General features: G+C 44.7%; 1 protein-coding gene across 1 annotated transcript in view; it reads right to left on the reverse strand.

The window, feature by feature from the left end:
• SRD5A3 (steroid 5 alpha-reductase 3) overlaps nucleotides 1-18,390 on the reverse strand; it is a 161,821-nt gene extending 143,431 nt beyond the window's left edge. Inside the window, exon 1 of the mRNA XM_078678953.1 lies at nucleotides 18,041-18,390. Within this exon, the coding sequence (XP_078535079.1) occupies nucleotides 18,041-18,261 (221 nt within the window). The 5' untranslated portion in view covers nucleotides 18,262-18,390. The remainder of the gene's footprint in view (nucleotides 1-18,040) is intronic.
• Nucleotides 18,391-18,903: the final 513 nt, after the last annotated feature.

Below are 18,903 nucleotides of genomic sequence, written 5' to 3' on the forward strand. Positions count from 1 at the left end.
AAATCTAAATCAGGCTCTTAGTATTGCCATAAGGTAATATTTGTTTGTAGCAAAACACAAGGAGATGATGGACGGAGTGCTGAAACTTTTCAAATACTCACCCCCAGTCACAGATCTTGGCTGAATCCATCATCGTTCTTTAGCTCAATTGGCCACCCCAGTTCAGCCACATCTATATGCAAATCAGTCTTGACCCTTTGCCTCATGGGAACAGTCCGGCCCAAACTGCCAAGCCATGTTTTCCCCGGGACTGGTTTTGGGCTAACTGCCCTCATCAGCGAGGCTCACTTGAATCCAGTGGCAAAGTGAGCAAGGGGCCCATGTCTGGGCATACCCTGCCAACTTAGGGTGAATAAAGCAAACACAAGGAGATGAAGGACGGAGCCCTGAAACTTTTCAAACACTCACCCCCAGTCACAGATCTGACATCATCGTTCTTTAGCTTACTTTGCCACCCCAGGTCAGACACAGATATATGCAAATCAGTCTTGACCCTGTGCCTCATGGGAACAATCCAGCCCGAACTGCCAAGCTATGTCTTCCCTGGACCAGAAACAAGCATCCTGGGACAGGTTTCGGGCTAACAGCCCTCAGTCAGGGTAGCTTGAATCCAGTGGCAAAGTGAGCAAGTTGTTTATACACATTTTAATATACATTAAAGTTTTAAAAAATCCTATTTATTTTTTAGAGTGAGGACGAGGTTTAATGTTTATAAAATCCATTTAACATAAATACATTTAAGTGAATTAAATAAACACAGAGTAGTGTTAAGATTAGCATTAGCTGGGGATAAGGGCCTAGTATTTAAAAAAATAATTTAAATTACATTTAATAAATCATTTATTGAATATTGGTTAGAGAAAGGGTTAGCAATAGCACATGGATAAGAGTTTTTTTAAATTAAATACATTTAAATTGATTTCTTTAAATATAACTATAAATGTTTATTGGTAGTGGACATTGGTAGTGGACATGTAGTGTAGAGGGTAGATTTACTTGCTCATATGAAAATAAATATACTTAAGTAGAAAAGAAACCAATCTTATTCATAGTGTAGAAGTAAAATAATGGTTAGTTATAGGATTACTGTAAGAATACAGTTTTATTTCATTCAAACATGACTAAATGAACACCAAAACAAGTTAATATTCTCATTGTTAAGGGCTATAATTAGGGTTACTTTAGGCGTAAGCGATAAGGTAGAGGTAAAAATGAGGAGACGGCATCCAGGTAGTGTAAATTTAAGTTTGAAATAAGGCTCATGAGGTAATGGAAGTAGAGGTGAAAGTTTTGATATTTTATTGGTTGAAAATGCTGTGGGGGGATAGGCAGTGGTATGCATCCAATATTCCCAGGGCCCAATGAGGTATATGGGAAATACATAATAATCCCACTGAGGCCTGATGCAAAATACCCTAGAGTAGTGGAATATACTATTTTCCCCACAAACATAACTATGTTTATTAAAGGATTTTTTTAATGCTTTTCGGCATCCTTTTTTCTATTGAAGGAATACGTGACATTAACACAGCTCTCGCCCTGTAGCCATAACAGTAAACCTAACACGAACTCTGCACTCATACAAGTATGTACATAGCACAAGGGCAGGCAATTTCACAATGACCAATGGATTTGGAAAATACTAGTATCGAGTACAGCAGCCATGGAAAGAGTATTTTTTAAATTGCTTAGAACATTGGTGTTGTACAGCGAGTCTGCACAGAACCTTACAAAAACAATATGTCCACTTAAGTTAGATTTTGGGAAGTTGTTTGCAGATTGGTCAAGAGAGCTTCAAAGGGGTCCCAAAAGTTGCAGTCTTTGAAACCCCTAGGGGACAGTATTGATTAGCAAGAACAGAAAGAATGCTGCCTGAGGACTGTGCCAAATCATACTCGGGACATGGAAATGCCCAGAGGGTAAGTGTCAAAACCACACGCACCTTGTATACAGTGCACGTTAGGCCATGCCAAAGGCCAAAGAAAGTGGACAGAGGAGTCAGGAGGAAATTGGTGAGCTGGATGGAAGCCTGTCTAACTACCTACGGAACACAGCCAAAGCCTCTACCAGATGTCGTTGTTGGGAGCAGACGCATTAGGAAATTGGCAAAGGTCACATCCTGGTCTAGTGGACATTCATGTGGGTTAGCTGTATGCGGAGTGTAGCCAACAGTCTTCTAAAAATTTGCAAACAAAATAATCAAACTCTGCTTCCAAAATGCATTTAAAAGGCTCCAGTCTCCTAGAGGAGGAGACATGTACCCTGAGAAGCCGTGGGAAAGTCTACAATTCAAACTCATTCCAGTCGTAGATGAGGCTGCACGACACTATGTTAAAAATACACTTGAAGGTATGACAGCCAACAAATGGTTTGACCTGGAATTATTAATTCTGAAGAGATCAGTCAGGAGCGTGAATGACAGACCAACAAAGACAGTGGATAACACAAATCGATGCAAAATACACTTAGATGTCAACACAGTGATTGAAGATCTAGTGTGAAATCACAGCAGCAGAGTTCTTTGCAAACACCCTATGTGCCCTGGATGCAACACAGCAGAATAATAGTTTAAGCTCACTCCCCCATCACTGATCCAGGTGACACTGTCAGCGTTCACATGTCAGCGTTCACACAGAGACTCTCCAAAGTTATCTCAATGGCAGCGCAATTGAACACATCCAATCTTCCAACTAAATGATGTCCCAACATATATACTCACTATTACCAGGTATCATTAAAGTGTGGAAAGCCTCTTATATACATTCACAGCCCCATCAAATTAAAATTGCTGTAGACCCCAAGGATCTGGCAAACTACTGGTAATTTTCTAGCATCCCATTAAGTAACAAAATGGTGAAGCATGTTACTGAACGTGCTTCATGGCAACCCGTAACATTCTCCACGTCATCAGCTGTATTGAATCCCTCCGAAAGTCCATAACTAGCCTTGGCAGACATCAGGGAATCTCGACTCGTGTGACTAGACACTAGCACACCGGAAGCAATGATAATATTTTATCAGTTAGCGTTGTAACAGACAGTAGACCACAAGGTCTTGAGAAACAGCCAGGGCTACCAGGGCCTGTGCTGAGATGAAAGCAATCCTCTCACAGGCTAGTCAGTGGGTCAGAATCTGCTCTTCTAGCAGCCAACAAAATCATTTGGGCAAGGCTCCAAAGAGTCACGCCTCTGCTATGAGCTGCTGGAAATATGCAGTCTCCAGCGAACACTTATTGTAGCACCACATGTACCCAAACATGGCAATAATGCTACAGGAATGTTTATTCTGAACATGCAGCCAAAAATGTTTCTAAGGCCTTTACGTATGGCAGCCTCAGCTGTCTATGCTTTCTTGGGAGGATCACAGACCATATATTGCCAATAATAACATTCTGTAGTTATGAAGGTCCACTCAGGAAGGTAGTATTTCAGGATTCTTTATTCCATGAAGATAACATGTAGTAAGGTACAGGACATCATGTAGTTATGTGGTAGATCAGAGCCCCACCAGGAGCCGCCTGTCAGATGCTCAGCCCATGACCAACTGTCACTCTGCCTCTCACAGTCCCAACATTCCGAGGCATCAGCAGACTCCAACATTCCAATGAGTCAGAGCACAGGCACTGGCTGAGCAGGGGAGGTAAAACACCTTACCTTCTAACGGAAGAACAATTTAAAATACGATGAAGAGATAAAGAGAGTGAACAAAGAACAGATGGATAGAAAGGAACAACAGAGTGACAGAGAGAACGTCAAGGAAAAGTGTGTGAAAGGCAAAGCGAAAAGTCAGGAAGGAGAATACGAAAAAGGAGCAAAGAGCAACAATATACAAGTGGGAATGACCCAAACACTACGACAATGAAATGAATACAGAAACACAGGAGTACCTGAAAGAAGAGAGAGCAGAGATAGGCGAAAGAAGGAGAGAGTGAATAAGAACGAAAAAGGTAATACGCATACTCACCAACAAAAGGTAAGAAGCAGAGGAGAAGGAGAAGTAAACAACCAGAGAACAGAGAGACATGGACGCACCAAGAGCTAACCCCCGAACTCACCCACTGGCCAGGCAGGCAGGAAGGGAAGGAAGAGCAAGGCACAATGCATACCGGACACCAGCCTACACACAGATGCAAAGAAGAGGGAAGAATGATCTCCTCCGGAAAAAGGAAGAGAAAGAGAGAAAATAAAAACGAGGAAAGATGAAAAAGAAACAACAACAGGAGGGAAGGCTGGAGACAAAGCAAGACGAAAGGCAATGTAAGTCCAGAGACCAAGGATGAAAATAGGTAAGACATCACGAGGAAAAACTCGACATAATGGAAACAGAAAAGAAGAAAAGAAGTGCATTAGTACAACTGATCCTCTCCCGATTTCCCCAAAAACAAGTCAATCAATAATGAGATTAAAATTGCGTTGACAATATAGCAATAAAACTCAATGTAGAAAGACAAATACAGCCAATGGGACTAAGACCCATGACCGGCCTCTACTCCTATGCAAGAGTGTGAGGAGCAATGTGAATGGGACTGTAACCCATATGTCACCCAAGGAGGGTGACTGTAAAAATGTAAATGGGTAAAAGACCCATAAAAGTGTGCCCTGTGTAAGGGTACTATGTAAATATAAAATGGGAATGTGACCCATAAGACGTCCTATGTGAGGGTGAAAATGTAAAAGTAAATGGGACTGTAACCCATAAGACACCTTGTGTGAGGGTGACAATGTAAAAGTAAAGGTGACTGTAGCCCATAAGACACCCTGTGTGAGGGTGACAATGTAAAAGTAAATGGGACTGTAACCCATAAGACGGTGCCCTGTGTGAGGGTAAAAAATGTATGTAACGGTGCCCTTTGTAAGGGTGGAAACCGTGAATGGCCTGTGTAGGCAAGTATATGGGCAAATGGGGCTTGTACCCATTCCCATCCCTATGTAGGGTAAAAATTATGTGAACAGGCAAATGTATGTGGGAAAAAGGGGAAAAACCCATTCCCACCCCTGTGTAGGGAAAGATCTATTGACAATACGTAAGGATGTAATTAACGTATAGCAAGAAGGCAAATGTGTGTATGAAAATACGGCTAAAACCCATATCCATCCCAATGTAGGGAAATTTAAAAATGTAATGAATCTATAGCGGATGAGCAGTAAATAAATAGTGTGTATGGTAAAAGTAATGTGAGTGAACCACTGCTACAAAAAGCTGTAGGTATTCAACACAAAAACATTACCAAAAGTAACCATGAATTAAAAGTACAAGGTGGTCGTGTGGAGAGTCCTCTAAGACCCTAATGTTAGTAAAATAGCAGGGCAACAAACAGTAACAACAAGGTGGACTGGCAGTTCACAGGATCCACTCTAAACATGCAGATGTAGAACTTGAGTATTACCAATATTGTGTGCCATTGCGGCGTGAAAAGACTCTTGTGTGGTGTCCAAGAGTTAACATTGCAGAACTCCTTTCATTTGTACTTGTAGTGCTTTACCGCCAATGCAAAGCATGGTGAGAGGCATACCTTGTGTTTGCAGCCTGACTTCTCCTTGCACCTCGCAGTGTGTGGCATGCGACACATAGTAAAAGGATGTAGAGTTGTTTGAGACTCTTAAAGCGAGAATGATGAGGTAACGTGCGAGCGCAGACTGTAGAATGATCACAGCACCTCTCACCTCAAAGTCCGTGGTTGGCAGGAAGTGACTCAAAGTAAACTGCATTTTCATCATACAAAATAGCCCTGGATGTCGCTTTTTTGGCGTGTTGTTTTGACAATCCTAAAAAAAGGCAAAGGATGAATTCCTGACAAATGGCACAAAATCGGGGAAGAACAGGAGAAACCACACGCTAATGGTTGAAACAAGCTCACTGCATCCACCCCAATGCCAAACAAAAAATATGGCGGAACGCACAGCACGCTTGTGCCGGAACGCTCAAGGCGCGCTTGTGCGCCAAACTGTGTCACTGAGGAAGATATAGCGCAGTGAAGTGGCTGACGTAACAGAAGAAGTACGTGGAGATGCGCACGGCAGTAAGCATGAGGAAAAGTGAGTGCGCACTTAATTTAATCTGTAAAACAAATGGTCAAGACGGCACAATAGGAGTACAAGTGCCGTCTTAACTTACCACACCTTAAAGATTACCTATGAAAATGCATGAAATGACCAGTGACAAGAAGGCACTCTTGCTGTGAAACTGATGCCTTAGGGTGCACCACAAAAGTAATTCACAGAAATCCTTCGGTGACAGGAACACTTTATGTAATCTGGCAACGCTTCCACAGAATAACGTTACTAGCACTGCCAAGTTAGAAAGTCAGACACCTCTTTGCCCCGAGTGACAGGCATGATAAAAACCACCCTTAGAAAAATTAATTTCTGGAAAACCGTAGACGAGAGGAAACCCAGAGGTGGTGTAAAGACGAAAAAACACCAATTTGCATGTTACCTCAGCGCTGTGTTGAAGCTCGATGGGAAAGGGCTTACTTCCCAACAATGTTGATAAGCGGAGGGTGGGCTGTTAGTTGAATCACAGGAATCAATAGTAAAAAGATTCAAAGTTCAGAATAGGTAGAGTAGTTGTGCAGCAGATCACACAGCGTAGGCAGTAGAATGAATCCTGACTTGGCGCTTGTAGTTGTGAAAATCAGGCTTGTGGAGTGTGTGCCACAAAGTGCACCAGCGTGTTAGAGATGAATGTTCTGCCATTAAAGTGTGAAAAAAGGCACAAAGTGTAGTTGTAACACCTTAGTCCATTAAGCGTAGGATGGATGAGCACAGTACGCCTGAGCTAGGGCTGGCCGATGGGGAGGCCACTGGTGGGGCTTAAAGGCGTAGTGCTTCATGCTTACTTGTTTCTTGATGTCTTCTTTTCTTTTGTGTGAGAAGCTTGTTTCTTGCTTGTATCCATTTTGGTTCTCCTGTGCGGAACATACATGTTTCTTGTTCGCCGTAATTCCTTTCTTGTGGATACCTCCATATGTACTTTTTGTTGTAGTTGCAGTAGATTTCGCCATCTCCAGGTTCTCTTGTTTGTCAGGTACCTTAGATCTCCATGGAGTTGTAGGTTCTTTGTCACCTCGTCGCCAAAATATGTAGTGATGAAGGTCCACTCAGGAAGGTAGTATTTCAGGATTCTGTATTCCATGAAGATAACATGTAGTAAGGTACAGGACATCATGTAGTTATGTGGTAGATCAGAGCCCCACCAGAAGCTGCCTGTCAGCTGCTCAGACCATGACCAACTGTCACTCTGCCTCTCACAGTCCCAACATTCCGAGGCATCATCAGACTCCAACATTCCAATCAGTCAGAGCACAGGCACTGGCTGAGCAGGGGAGGTAAAACACCTTACAATAAATATGCAGGATGCTACATATTCCCTATTCACCTCCAACTTTTTCTAAACATACTCAAACTTAGTTTCCACATGAGAACCATCTCATCATTAATATGACTCACCAAGTATAATCAAAATATTGATTTACACACAATAACCCGAGTGTTTATATGTATTGGGGGAAAAAGCGACATTATTACGTAACTCAATGATACTCGTGATTATACAAAACAATTTGAACTATTTTGGGATGTACGAGACAATTGTGCTCTTTCAGTCCTAACCCAGACCCATGGATTAATGCAACGTCCTGTGGCTTTCTGCCACACTGAATCCAGTGGCATTGGCAATGCCAGGATGTCTGAAAGCAGTAGCTGCAACCTGCATGAGTCTAGAACAGAGCGAGTCTATTGTAATGGGACATCCTGTAACCGTATATGTCCCACATGCAGTTGTGATTCTATTGACACGAACTCGCACACAGTACCTAACTCCTAGTCGGCTGACTAAGTATGAGCGAGTCATTCTAGGTGCAGAACATGTGACAATTGCCAGATGTACTGTTCTAAATCCAGTAACCTTGTTACCCAATTCACATTTTGAAGAGGTAAGAGAAGAAGTCGAACATGATTGTGTTGACCTCACAGAATACAGTACTAAACCACGCCCTGACATACAGGAAAGCCCGCTAAAAGATTCAGAATATGAGCCATTTGTAGATGGCTCATGTATGCGACATGAGGAAGGAGGCTTGAGTGCTGCTTATGCTGTGTGTACATTGAGTGGTATAGTCTAAGCATCCTATTTATCAGGAGTCAAGTCTGCACAGGTAGCCGAATTGATAGCCTTAATAAAAGCTTGCAAAATTGGGAAAAATTGGAAAGTAACCATTTACACAGTATGGTTGAGGGGTTGTGCATGACAATGGCCTACTCTGGATGCAAAGGGAGTTCATGACTTCTTCAGGTACTCCTATTAAAAACGGACAATTTGTAAAATAATTACTAGAAGCAATTCAACTGCGAAAAGAAGTGGCCATGGTCAAGTTTGCTACTCACCAATCTGGAAACGACAAAGTGACAGCAGGTAACCGTTACACTGACCAAGTGGCCCAACATTGTGCCAAGATCAATTGTCAGTGGCAGTAAAAAAGAAAATCGATGCATGTGGAATCAGCTGCCAACTTATGTTGTTAGAGCGTGTGAGAACATGGGAAGAAGTGAGAGATTTACAAAATGAAGCAGAACAAAAAGAAGAATGGGAGAAAATATGTTGTCAGAGAAGGGCTGAAGATGGTGTCATTGTTTACTTAGATGGAAGACCTGCATTACCAGACTGTATGCTTGCTCCTATGGCTAGGATGTATCATGGGGACACACACATAGGTAGAGATGCAATGATAAGGCTGTTCAGACAAACTTGGTTTAATGCGAAGTTCAGAAATGTAGCAGAGAGTCTTTGCCAGAGATGCTTAATTTGTCAACAAGTGAACCCTGGTAGGAAAAGTGTTGTTTGCCCCGGGAAATTTGGAAAGGCAGAAGGCCCATTTATAAGATTACAGGTTGATTTCATTCAGTTACCTCCTTGTCGTGGATTAAAATATGACCTTGTCATTGTCTGCCTGTTTTCAAAATGGGTGGAGGCCAATCCCACCAGAAGGAATGATAGCTTAACTGTAGCAAAACTTCTGTTGAGGGAGCTCATTCCTCGTTTCGGTTTTCCAGTGACGATTGAACCAGACAGAGGGTCTCATTTCAATAATGAAATAATTTGTCTAATTTGTGAAGCATTCAAAATTGAGCAAAAGCTGCACTGTGCATACCGCCCAAAGTCTTCTGGAGTGGTAGAACAACTGAATGGCACAATCAAATCGAGATTGGGAAAGATGTCTGAATCTACCCGATTAGAGTGGCCTGATGCTTTACCTCTTGTTCTGATGGGACTCAGAAGCATTCCAGACAAAAACACAGGCTTGAGTCTCCATGAGATACTCATGGGAAGAGCAATGAGGCAGGCGTGGGTACCAGGACACAAGCTGATAAATATAACTGATGATTTAGTATTGGAGTACTGCAAAGAGCTGCCTGATCAAGTGCGTTCTATCTCTCACCAGGTTGGGGAAGACGCTGTGACCAGACAATTGACTCCAGCACATGACCTGAATCTAGGTGATTGGGTAGTGATAAAGGAACACACCAGAGAATCGTGTCTAGCACAGAGGTGGGGAAAACCACACCAAGTCATATTGGTTACCACCACAGCTGTAAAGTGCAAAGGAATTCCGAACTGGATTCACGCTGGCCATACTAAAAGGGTGACTGAACCTGACGAAGTAGAGGCTGAAGGTTGCACCACTGAAGGGTCTCAAGTGGTTGATCCTGAAGCAGCTGGTGAAGAACAACCGAGCACCAGTCAGGATGAATGGATTCCAGTAGTCGAGATACCTGAAGATATGATAGTGAGGATGAGACAGGAATAGAAAAACACACTCAGATTATAGAAATCAAAGCCAATAGTAAATCTGAGGAGGACCAGATAAGGAAAGAACAGTACACTCAGACAGACAAAAAAGCAACAGCACTCCTGAGTCTGAGGAAGGACAGGCAGGTATTAGAGCAAACGCTCAGGCAGAAGACAATCAAGAAATTACAAGTCCTGAGCAGGACCAGGCAGGTATAGAAAAAAAGTGTTCAGAAGAAGAAGGTGAACACAGCAAAAGTCAAAGCCAAATCCAGCAAACTCCTGAACAAGGTCAGATAAGTACAGATGAACCCATCCAGGCAGAAACAACAGAGGTAATAAGCCCTGGACAAGGTCAGACAGAGAGGAAAACAGGAGACTAAAATAAACAAATTGTGCCACAACTGAACGAAAACAAAAGGACATCTGAAGAAAATCAAAGCACAGTGCCAGCTAAGAGACTCAGAAAAGGTGATGCTTGGCCTAGATTTGTCAAAAGAATAAAACATCACCTTAAGACAATAAATGAAGAACCTGACCAAGTAGACGAAATAACAAGCCAATCTGGACCATCCACAGAAAAACCCAGAAGGAGAAGTCCACACTTGAAAAGACTGAATAACAAATTTAAAGGTCCTGAGTGGACTTATATCATTCTTGAAGATTTTGAAAATCTGGAAATAAGTGATGAAAGCGATGAAGAACTGATTACTGATCCAATTGACAAATAAGTGAGACCAACTTGAATATTTTTCACATTTTATTTGTTTAAAAGTTACAAAGAGGGGCTGAGTCTCCTTATTAAAAAATGGCTGGTAATAGAGTTACTGGAAACTCGAAAAGAAATTGTATAAAGACATGTTGTAGAATATGCACACGTGGTATATTGATAGTAAAAATAAATCAACAAAGGAGTGTTTCATCAAAGAGATTGAAGAGCAAGCATGTAATTATTATTCACAGTTGTCTGTTTACCTGTAAAGAGAACCACTTTAGGTTTTTCAAAAAGCCCTCACTCACCAACCTAGTTGGTGACATGCTTCATCATCGGGCCCCACCAGGAGTGGCCGAATGCCACCCTAGTGTGCTACAACGCCAGTTTACTGCAGAGCTGGTTTTGTGATTAGTGAAAAGTGAATTTAGTGAATTTAGAAAATGTCCAAATTGTGTCAAAAATCAATATTTTATTGGTTTTGCCAATTGGACATGGATAAAAACAAAGTGTATGATGATGACTACATTAAAAGTCCTGTATCATCCTAGAGGTGCGGTCAACATGTTTCTGCCTATGTGTGAGCATTTCCTTAGGCTTTCATCAAGACCAAGGGGTGCTGTGATGAACCTCGGTGGTATGGGCGCGCTAAGGCCCACCCTAACCAGAGGTTACTAGTGTTAAAAATGTTTAAAAACACTTAATCAAGATTACATCAAGGTTAGAGAGGAACAGAGTTTATTCTGATTAGAACAGGACAAACAAACATATAAACAAAAAGAGACAAGAAAATTATTTCAGTGCACTCCTATTCGTTGTCATCCTTCTAATAATCATTCTGGAGTGCTCTTCGAAGTGCACTGGACAAATGTGCCAATAAATGTGAGCTTGTGCGCATACAGTACTCACAGCTAAGAAACATCTTGGGTCAAGAACACAGGACAGCCGTCCCATTTCTCTTTTAGATAGCGTGATAGTCTGCACACATACTGGATCAAAGGTGTCTCAATGCCCACTAAGTATAACGAGTAACAAGTGAACTATAGGTCATAAAAACACATTAATAGTGCTATTGGGCAAGAACAAAGGACTGCAAAGGCATATAAATCTTACAAAAGGTACAATCTGTTAAAGCACCATGGGTCACGGGAGGGGGGTGGGAGCGTTTCGGCACACCCTAGAGGGAATAATAAATGAGAGTGAGGGTCAAAAAGCAAGTAATAACTTCAGGTAGTACTTAGCTCAAGATCGATGTACTCACGCCCATTACGCTCGGCACCCGTTCGGAACCTGCAAGCTCCCTCATATTACCGGTCCCCGATGATAGTCATGTCTGGAAGGTCCGTGTTAATAAAGCTTAGAAAGACGTCAGCTTTCAGCTGGCGTGGGACCCATCATCAACGTCACTCTGGGGGGTGTGACCAGAAGAGACCAATCACCGGCAGGTAACGCCCACATGAAGACGGAAAAGCCGGTAGAACAAAGGAAGTAGAAACATGTCAGCCGTGGAACAAGCCTATCAGAGGCTATAAACCAACTGGACGTTATCTTCCCTCCTATCAGTGCACCCGGGAGAGAAATGATGGCCACTTACGAGGGTTGTCAAGGAGACAGAGCCTCGAGCGTCGTTTACCACGCAGCCTGGACCTGAGCGTGGGCGAGGGTTTCCATAGAAACCAATCGAAAAACACTTGCAGTCCTTTTTGTGAGCGGGGAGCAGCTCAAATGAGTAGCTCATTGCGTTGTATGAAAAGAAGGGGAACAAACATCTATTAAAATAGATGAGGAGTCCCTGTGCAAGGGCTCCGCAAGGGTAGTTGCCACCATTAGTTCATGCGTTCATGAGCATGTAAGCAAAATAAAACAAAACAAAAAAGAAGAACCACTAGAAAGCCCCTAAAGAAAGTAATTTTGTCATTAATGAAGAGGGGCATTTCGTTTGGTCTACATATTATTGTCCACTGCAAAAAATTATTAGTAGGGACACTGTACAGTGAAATAAAAAGTAGTAATAATAATAGGGCTTTTAACTGCTTAGTTGGACCCTCCATTGCCGTCAGGTACAGCAAAGTTAATGTACAACAAACACTAGTGGATCCACAGTATCCTCAGGGCCACTGTTTTAAAGGTTTGACTGCCTATCATTTAATTAATCTATATGTGTCCCAAAGCGATACACCCATCTCTGCTCCTTCTCAAACAGGATATTTTAAGTATTTCTCTTCGTGATGACCTGTTCAATTACAATTATCACGCTATCTAAAAGAGAAATGGGACAGCTGTCCTGTGTTCTTGACCCACGATGTTTATTAGCAGTGAGTACTGGACACTCTATTGTGGGCTCTGACTCATCAAAATTTGCATAGATAAAGTGTTTAAAACTTCTCCCGAGACTGTGTTATTTTAGGATGGTAAGCTTGTTACCATGTACTTTAGGTACATACCAGATTGGTTACTGGGTCACCCTTGTGAGCCCAGTTATAGTGTACCCTAGGTACCCAGGGCATGGGTGCACCTTAGGCCTACCAGGGGCTGCAGCATGTATTGTGCCACCCCTGGTTTGCCTTCCAAACTGGCACCACAGGTCTGTTCACACTGCCTGGGTAAGGTGGTGTAATCACCCCTTACTTAGATATAGTATACCTATATCTATATATATACATATAGACACATATACACCTATAAGTCACTCCTATGGCAGGCCTTAACAATCCTGGAGGCAGAGTGCTTGGTCTTATGTGAGAGGGTGCCCTAGCATGAGCTGAGCCCCTCTGCAGCTTTCGGAACCATCTCCTTATAGCTGTTCTATGATATAGCCATACCATATACTCTTAAGTGCATTATAATCCTCGCTGTTAATGCTAACTTTGGTTTGGCTTTAGTGTAATGGGGCAGGGAGGGCTGCATTCAGTGAATGCTTTCCAGACACTGACTGGGGCACACAAAATGCTCCATGCATTTCCCTGTTCAAACCGGTTGCTGGGGCACTCTGCCCAGCTCTGGTGTGAAACTGGACAAAGGGAAAGGGGTGTAGGACTTTAGATTACCCTGGACGAAACCCTGAAACATAAATTCTGGACCTTCGACATTCCATTTAGAATGGGAGAAGGAAGACATCTCCCTTGTGGTCAAGGAGTGACCACCCTGTTCAAACAGGCACCAACAGCAACTTTGCCGGTCTGCATTTTCGAGGCTCCCGTCGGATCCCAAAGAATCTGCGACACAGGACACAGACTTCCACACATCTCTGACCCCGACCTACGCTCCCAGCAAAGCTGAGACCCGTGGCGGACATGAGAGACGTGGGACCGGAATTCCTGGACATCCTGCATTTTTCTCACTGCATCGACTCCCGAGGTATCTCGCAGTTGTGCATTGGGTACGAGAAGCCCCAGCCCCGAGCACCATTTGCACCAAAGCGCAGGCCTCCACACTCCACGAGTGTTGCGTGGGGCCCACTCTTGCAGTTCAGGTCGACGCGTCTTCCTGGTTCCTAGTCCGTTGGCTAGTGAGCCCGCTGAAGACTTCCTTTTAAATCTAACTTGCTTTCCTGGTTGCTCCAGGCTTGCTCCAACTTCCCTACAAAGGAGAAGTTCCTCAGGCCTTGCTGGTATGCACCAAAGCCAATCTCGACATCCTGCGTGGGTTGCGTTTGCCAAGGCTTGTTGAGTCCAGTCCGGATACCGACACCGCAGTCAACTAGATCCTTCGTGGGACAGCTCGAATCCAGCTCCTGGTCGTCGTCGACGCCTCCTGGTCCACGTGGCTGAAGAGACAAACTTCACACCTTCACCTGAAATCACCCAACTGGTGGCATCTTTCTATTGCCGCCCTGGTCACTGGCAAGTGGCCCAGACTCTGTCTCTTCTGCTTTCAGGTTCTACAGATCTTCGATCAACCCAGACACTTTTCCTCTGGTCGCCTGCAGCACTTCTTTGTAGCTCTCTATTGAAAACGACGACGAAACCTGACACAAAAAGACACCTATGCACCCAGCTTCCCTGGGTGAGGTAACACGAGTACTCCGATGCTCCCTTGGGTCTTGACTCTCGAAGTGTCCTAGTTTAAAAGGTTTCCATCGTAGTCCATCTGGAAGTGTCCTTAAATTGTATATTTGTAACTTCTACGTTTCCCATAGAAAGTATATGGTAACCCGCGCCTGTGTTTAGACACTGCACGCGTCTCCCGTGGGCCTCCTACTTCCTAACCTTTGGTCGTTTTGAGTAGCCCCAGCGATTCCACAGGGCCCAGGCCTGCTTTCTAATTCTCTCGTGGTTCTTATACCACTATTTTAGTATATGGTTTGTGAGGCCCCTAGGGCATAACGTATACTGTGCAACTTATCATATATTAACTCAGTGACTTGTATTGTATTTTTACCTCTGACCTCATAAAGAGTGCAGAGGGGTTGTGTTTAGAATAAATACATATATATACCTTGTGTGGTGTCCTTTCATTTGGTACTCAAGGGATTATAATTGGTGAAACAACTTGCTTAATACGCTCTCTGAAGTCTTAGCCTGATGACTGCTGGTCCATGCTACCACTAGGATAGCTTTCTATAAGGTTGACTTTACAACCACCATCAATAAGGGGCGATTAGACAGGTGCAAGGCGCCCACTAGAACTAGTGGACATCGTATGCCAGGCTAACTTCTCACAGTGCCCACACAAGAGGGGGTGACCCTGAAGCAACACATAGACACGTCACTGTACAACAGCCCAGGTGCCCTGCAGAGAAGGAGACCAGAGCAGCATTAAACTGGAGTGGGCGTTGGCCCCTAGAGAAAGGGTACAGCATGGAACAAGAGGTGTGTATTGAAAGAGAGCTGGGAGCAGCATTGTGCAAGTAGCACATCTGGGACAAAGAAGCAGGACGTGACATAACAAGAGGTGTCCCAGAGAGAGAGAGAGAGAGAAAGGGTAGAGTGATTTAAAAAAGAGGTTCCACGAGAAAAGGAAGAGAGCAGAGCAATTTAGAAAGAGGAGGCTAGAGGAGCGATAAGAGGAGTAACCTTTTAAAATAAAAAGAGGTGCTGTGAGGAGAGAAAGAAAGGTAGAGCGATTTAAAAAGAGTTGGCTGAAGGAGGGAAAAAAACTAGAGTGATTTAAAAAGAGGTGCAGCGAAGAGAAGCAAAAGGTGGCGATTTAAAAAGAAGTGTCCAGTGGAGAAAGAAAGGGCCGAGACGTTGAAAATTTGTGCCCAGTGGTGAGAGAAAGGGTAGAGTAGCCTTCTAATAGGTATTGGGCTTGAACCGAGAAAGAGAGGTTGGAAGTGCCTGGTCAGAAAAGAGGGGTACAGTTCCGGAGACAGGTGTCCCAGATGTAAAGGAAGGGTTGCACAAGAGGTCAATGCTAGCAACACCCCCTACCAGAGCCACTTGAAACGAGGGCAAAGGTAGCTGGCGGCCCACCCAGCCAATGGCACAGAAGATGGCGCGCTTTGGAGTCCACGAGAAGGGGGCATCATAGCACGGGGCTCCGCAGCCTGCAGACAGGGGAGGGGACGCTGAAGGAGGGAGGAGGCAGCGGATCTGTGTTGGAAGTTGCCAGCCCGCAGGGAGCCCCCCAGCCCCGAGGGAGGGTGAGGAGCAGCTGCGGCTGGAAGATCACAGAGCTGGGCTCTGCTGCCACTCGGAGGCTGAGCCGAGACCACATCCTGGACTGAGGGAGATGGCAGACGAGACCGATCCAGACAGCACCTTCACCGCCCCCCAGGAAGAGATCCCCGCGTAGCACGACCGGCTCTGTGACGTTGACTTGGACCGCAAGTTCGAGGTAAGTCTCTAATGATATCAACAGCCCTAGAACGGCCCGGCCCTGACTGTCCCCCCTACCATTAACGAGCCCTAAACTTTTCACATTAATAGGTTTCAGTCTTGGACTAAGCGAGTTTATACAAGCAGCAGAAAGCGCCAACATTAACAAGGGAAAGTGGAAGCACGCCATGCGCATGCTGGGATAAGCGTGCTGAAACGCCACGAGCCGTACACGAGATGTGCACATCGCCTGTCTGGGCGCATGCACATCTCCTGTCCCCCTTCCGACAATAGGTCTCGCCAAGACGAGCAGCCCATCGCTAGGCGAGACCGAAAAATGATGGGGGTGGGCACAAGAATTCAGCTGCCTCCCTGCGCGCTCCTGCTCGCTCCTGAGAGCAAAACACCCTGGGAGAGAACATTTGAAGAAGAGGTGGGACATGCACCTGCCTCTGGCCATTTGCGTGCTTTTGTTACTGAAAGACACACGTAAAGGCCAATCAGATGTGTGGGAGGAGTCTTACCCACACAGAGAAATTTGCAGCGCCCCATGGGACCCAAAAAGTAACAGCACACTTACCACAAGCCAGGGCTATTGGCTTTGTCAACGGTTGTAAGCTGCATAAGATAAATAAGAAACAACTATGGCTTTGCAGAATAAATTGAAAATGCTTCAGTTCTGAAATGAGACTGTGAAAGAACTATAGCGAGTCTCTTTGAAGATACATCAAAGGCAGTGAAGGGTGGCACTCAAGGGCAAGGGCAAAAATGGAAAGCACGATAGGGACCTGTCTCGGCGCCTGCTGTTTAGAACTGCCGGTGCTCAGTACCGTCAGGACCAGGCCCACTTAAAGCCCTGACTCATCTCGAGGTCCTCTTAGATTCTCAAACCCAAAACGAGCTGAGTTTTAATGAGGTTTCTGCAGGGCTCGAGTCGGGATACCACGCGGGTGGACGGCGTCCCCCCACTTATTTTACCGGGGGGGACGCCATCCCCCCCTGCCAAATAGCTAGACTTCACTCTTTGGCCTCTCTGGGGCGAGGAGCTCGGCACCTTTCGTGACGTCACTTCCGGTGGCAGCGTCCCCCCACTTCTTTTTTTACGACTTGTGCCCTGGGTTTCTGCCTGAAACCCACGCTCTCCCACTATGCACCAGGAACTAAAAAAAAAGCAGAAACCTTTGGTGTTAAAAAGAAGAGAAAGATGTAGTCGTCAAAGGGGTGAAATGCATAATGTCAAACCAGAAAACCTGGGACCAATTGTAGCTTCCACACCCAATCAAACCCTAGACAAATGTTTTATTTTATAGAGCCTCCTTCTGGGTTATCACATATGACAGCGCTTTCCAATACACGAGTTTAGCACGTACATTCTACAAAAATAATCTGATGTATAATACGACGCAACGCTTCAGCAAGTTAAAACCTTTGTTTTTCTCATTTTAAAGAGTGTGCCATATTTTCACATGATCTTTGTTGCAGAATTCAGATGCCAGGTATTTTCAGGATTCGGTCGGATCGTGCAAGGGCTCTTAATTACCAGCCAGAACCTTGTCTAGCCTTTCCCTGTTAATTTGTTTTTCGCGCCCCCTCCTACTCACACCTTCACATGCACGTGAAAACTGCTTCCCCCGCCTTTGGGTACCCGGAGTAATACTCTCTTCAGATCCCACCCAACCCTCTCTGGCCATCCTTAACTCCCATAAGCATCGGTCTGACTTGAACCTCACATTGTCTACGGGCAGCTCGCTTCCGGTTGAACTTTTCCTTCCGGTGTGCTCACCTCTTTGGTACGTCACAGCGGCTCATCCAGGCGAAGCGCTGCCCCTCCCACACGCTCTTGGTTTTTCCGTAGCGGATGACATCCTCGAAGAGACAGAGCAGGGTGCGAGGGAAGTAGGCAGTGGCGACGCTGCGATGCAGCAGCTGCGCCAGCAGGAACGCCACGGCCAGCGCCAGCCAGAGGCAGGCCAAACAGTCAGGCTTAGTGGCCGTCCCCAGCATGGCACAAGCAGCTGGTTCGCACAGCTGAGAGTTACGTGTGGTTAAACGTGCCTCTCTGTTTCATTTGTCCCGGGGAAAGTATCAGCGTGGAAACCTTCACTGGGCGCGGGGTTGTGACGAGTGAACGGTGGGCGGGACTGCTGTTATCAAGTGTGCGGAGCCTTCAGGGTTTGATACTTTAAATGTAAGCGGCTTCATGTCATCTTGTGTTTGTAGCAATTTTAATGAAATTGAATAGGTTATTAGTTTTTTTCCGAAGAGTTGTACACTTGCTCTGCAGTCATAAAGCGAAGAGATTCCAGGAATGAGATCTGAGAGAATACAGAAAACCTCACACTTTCCAAAGTGCGAGACGATAAACTTTGGATTGCTACTGGTTAGGTTTCAATGTGTGGCTACAAATAACGGACATCCCCTTTGGATCGAGAGTCCCAGCCCAAACAGACTTGGCCACCCTGAGTGATATTTAATATCCATGTGCACGGGCATCCGCAGAAATGTTTCGGGGGGGGGGGGCAACATTTTAACTTCATCACCATACCCCGACATGATTGAGCACAAGTATTAAATACATTTAAAAAAATCTAATAAGACAAAGAGCTTAAATAAACAAAGAAATCCATAGGGGGGAGAGAAAAATCT

This window comes from Lissotriton helveticus, chromosome 2_2 (genome assembly GCF_964261635.1).
Source record: "Lissotriton helveticus chromosome 2_2, aLisHel1.1, whole genome shotgun sequence".
NCBI lineage: Eukaryota > Metazoa > Chordata > Amphibia > Caudata > Salamandridae > Lissotriton > Lissotriton helveticus.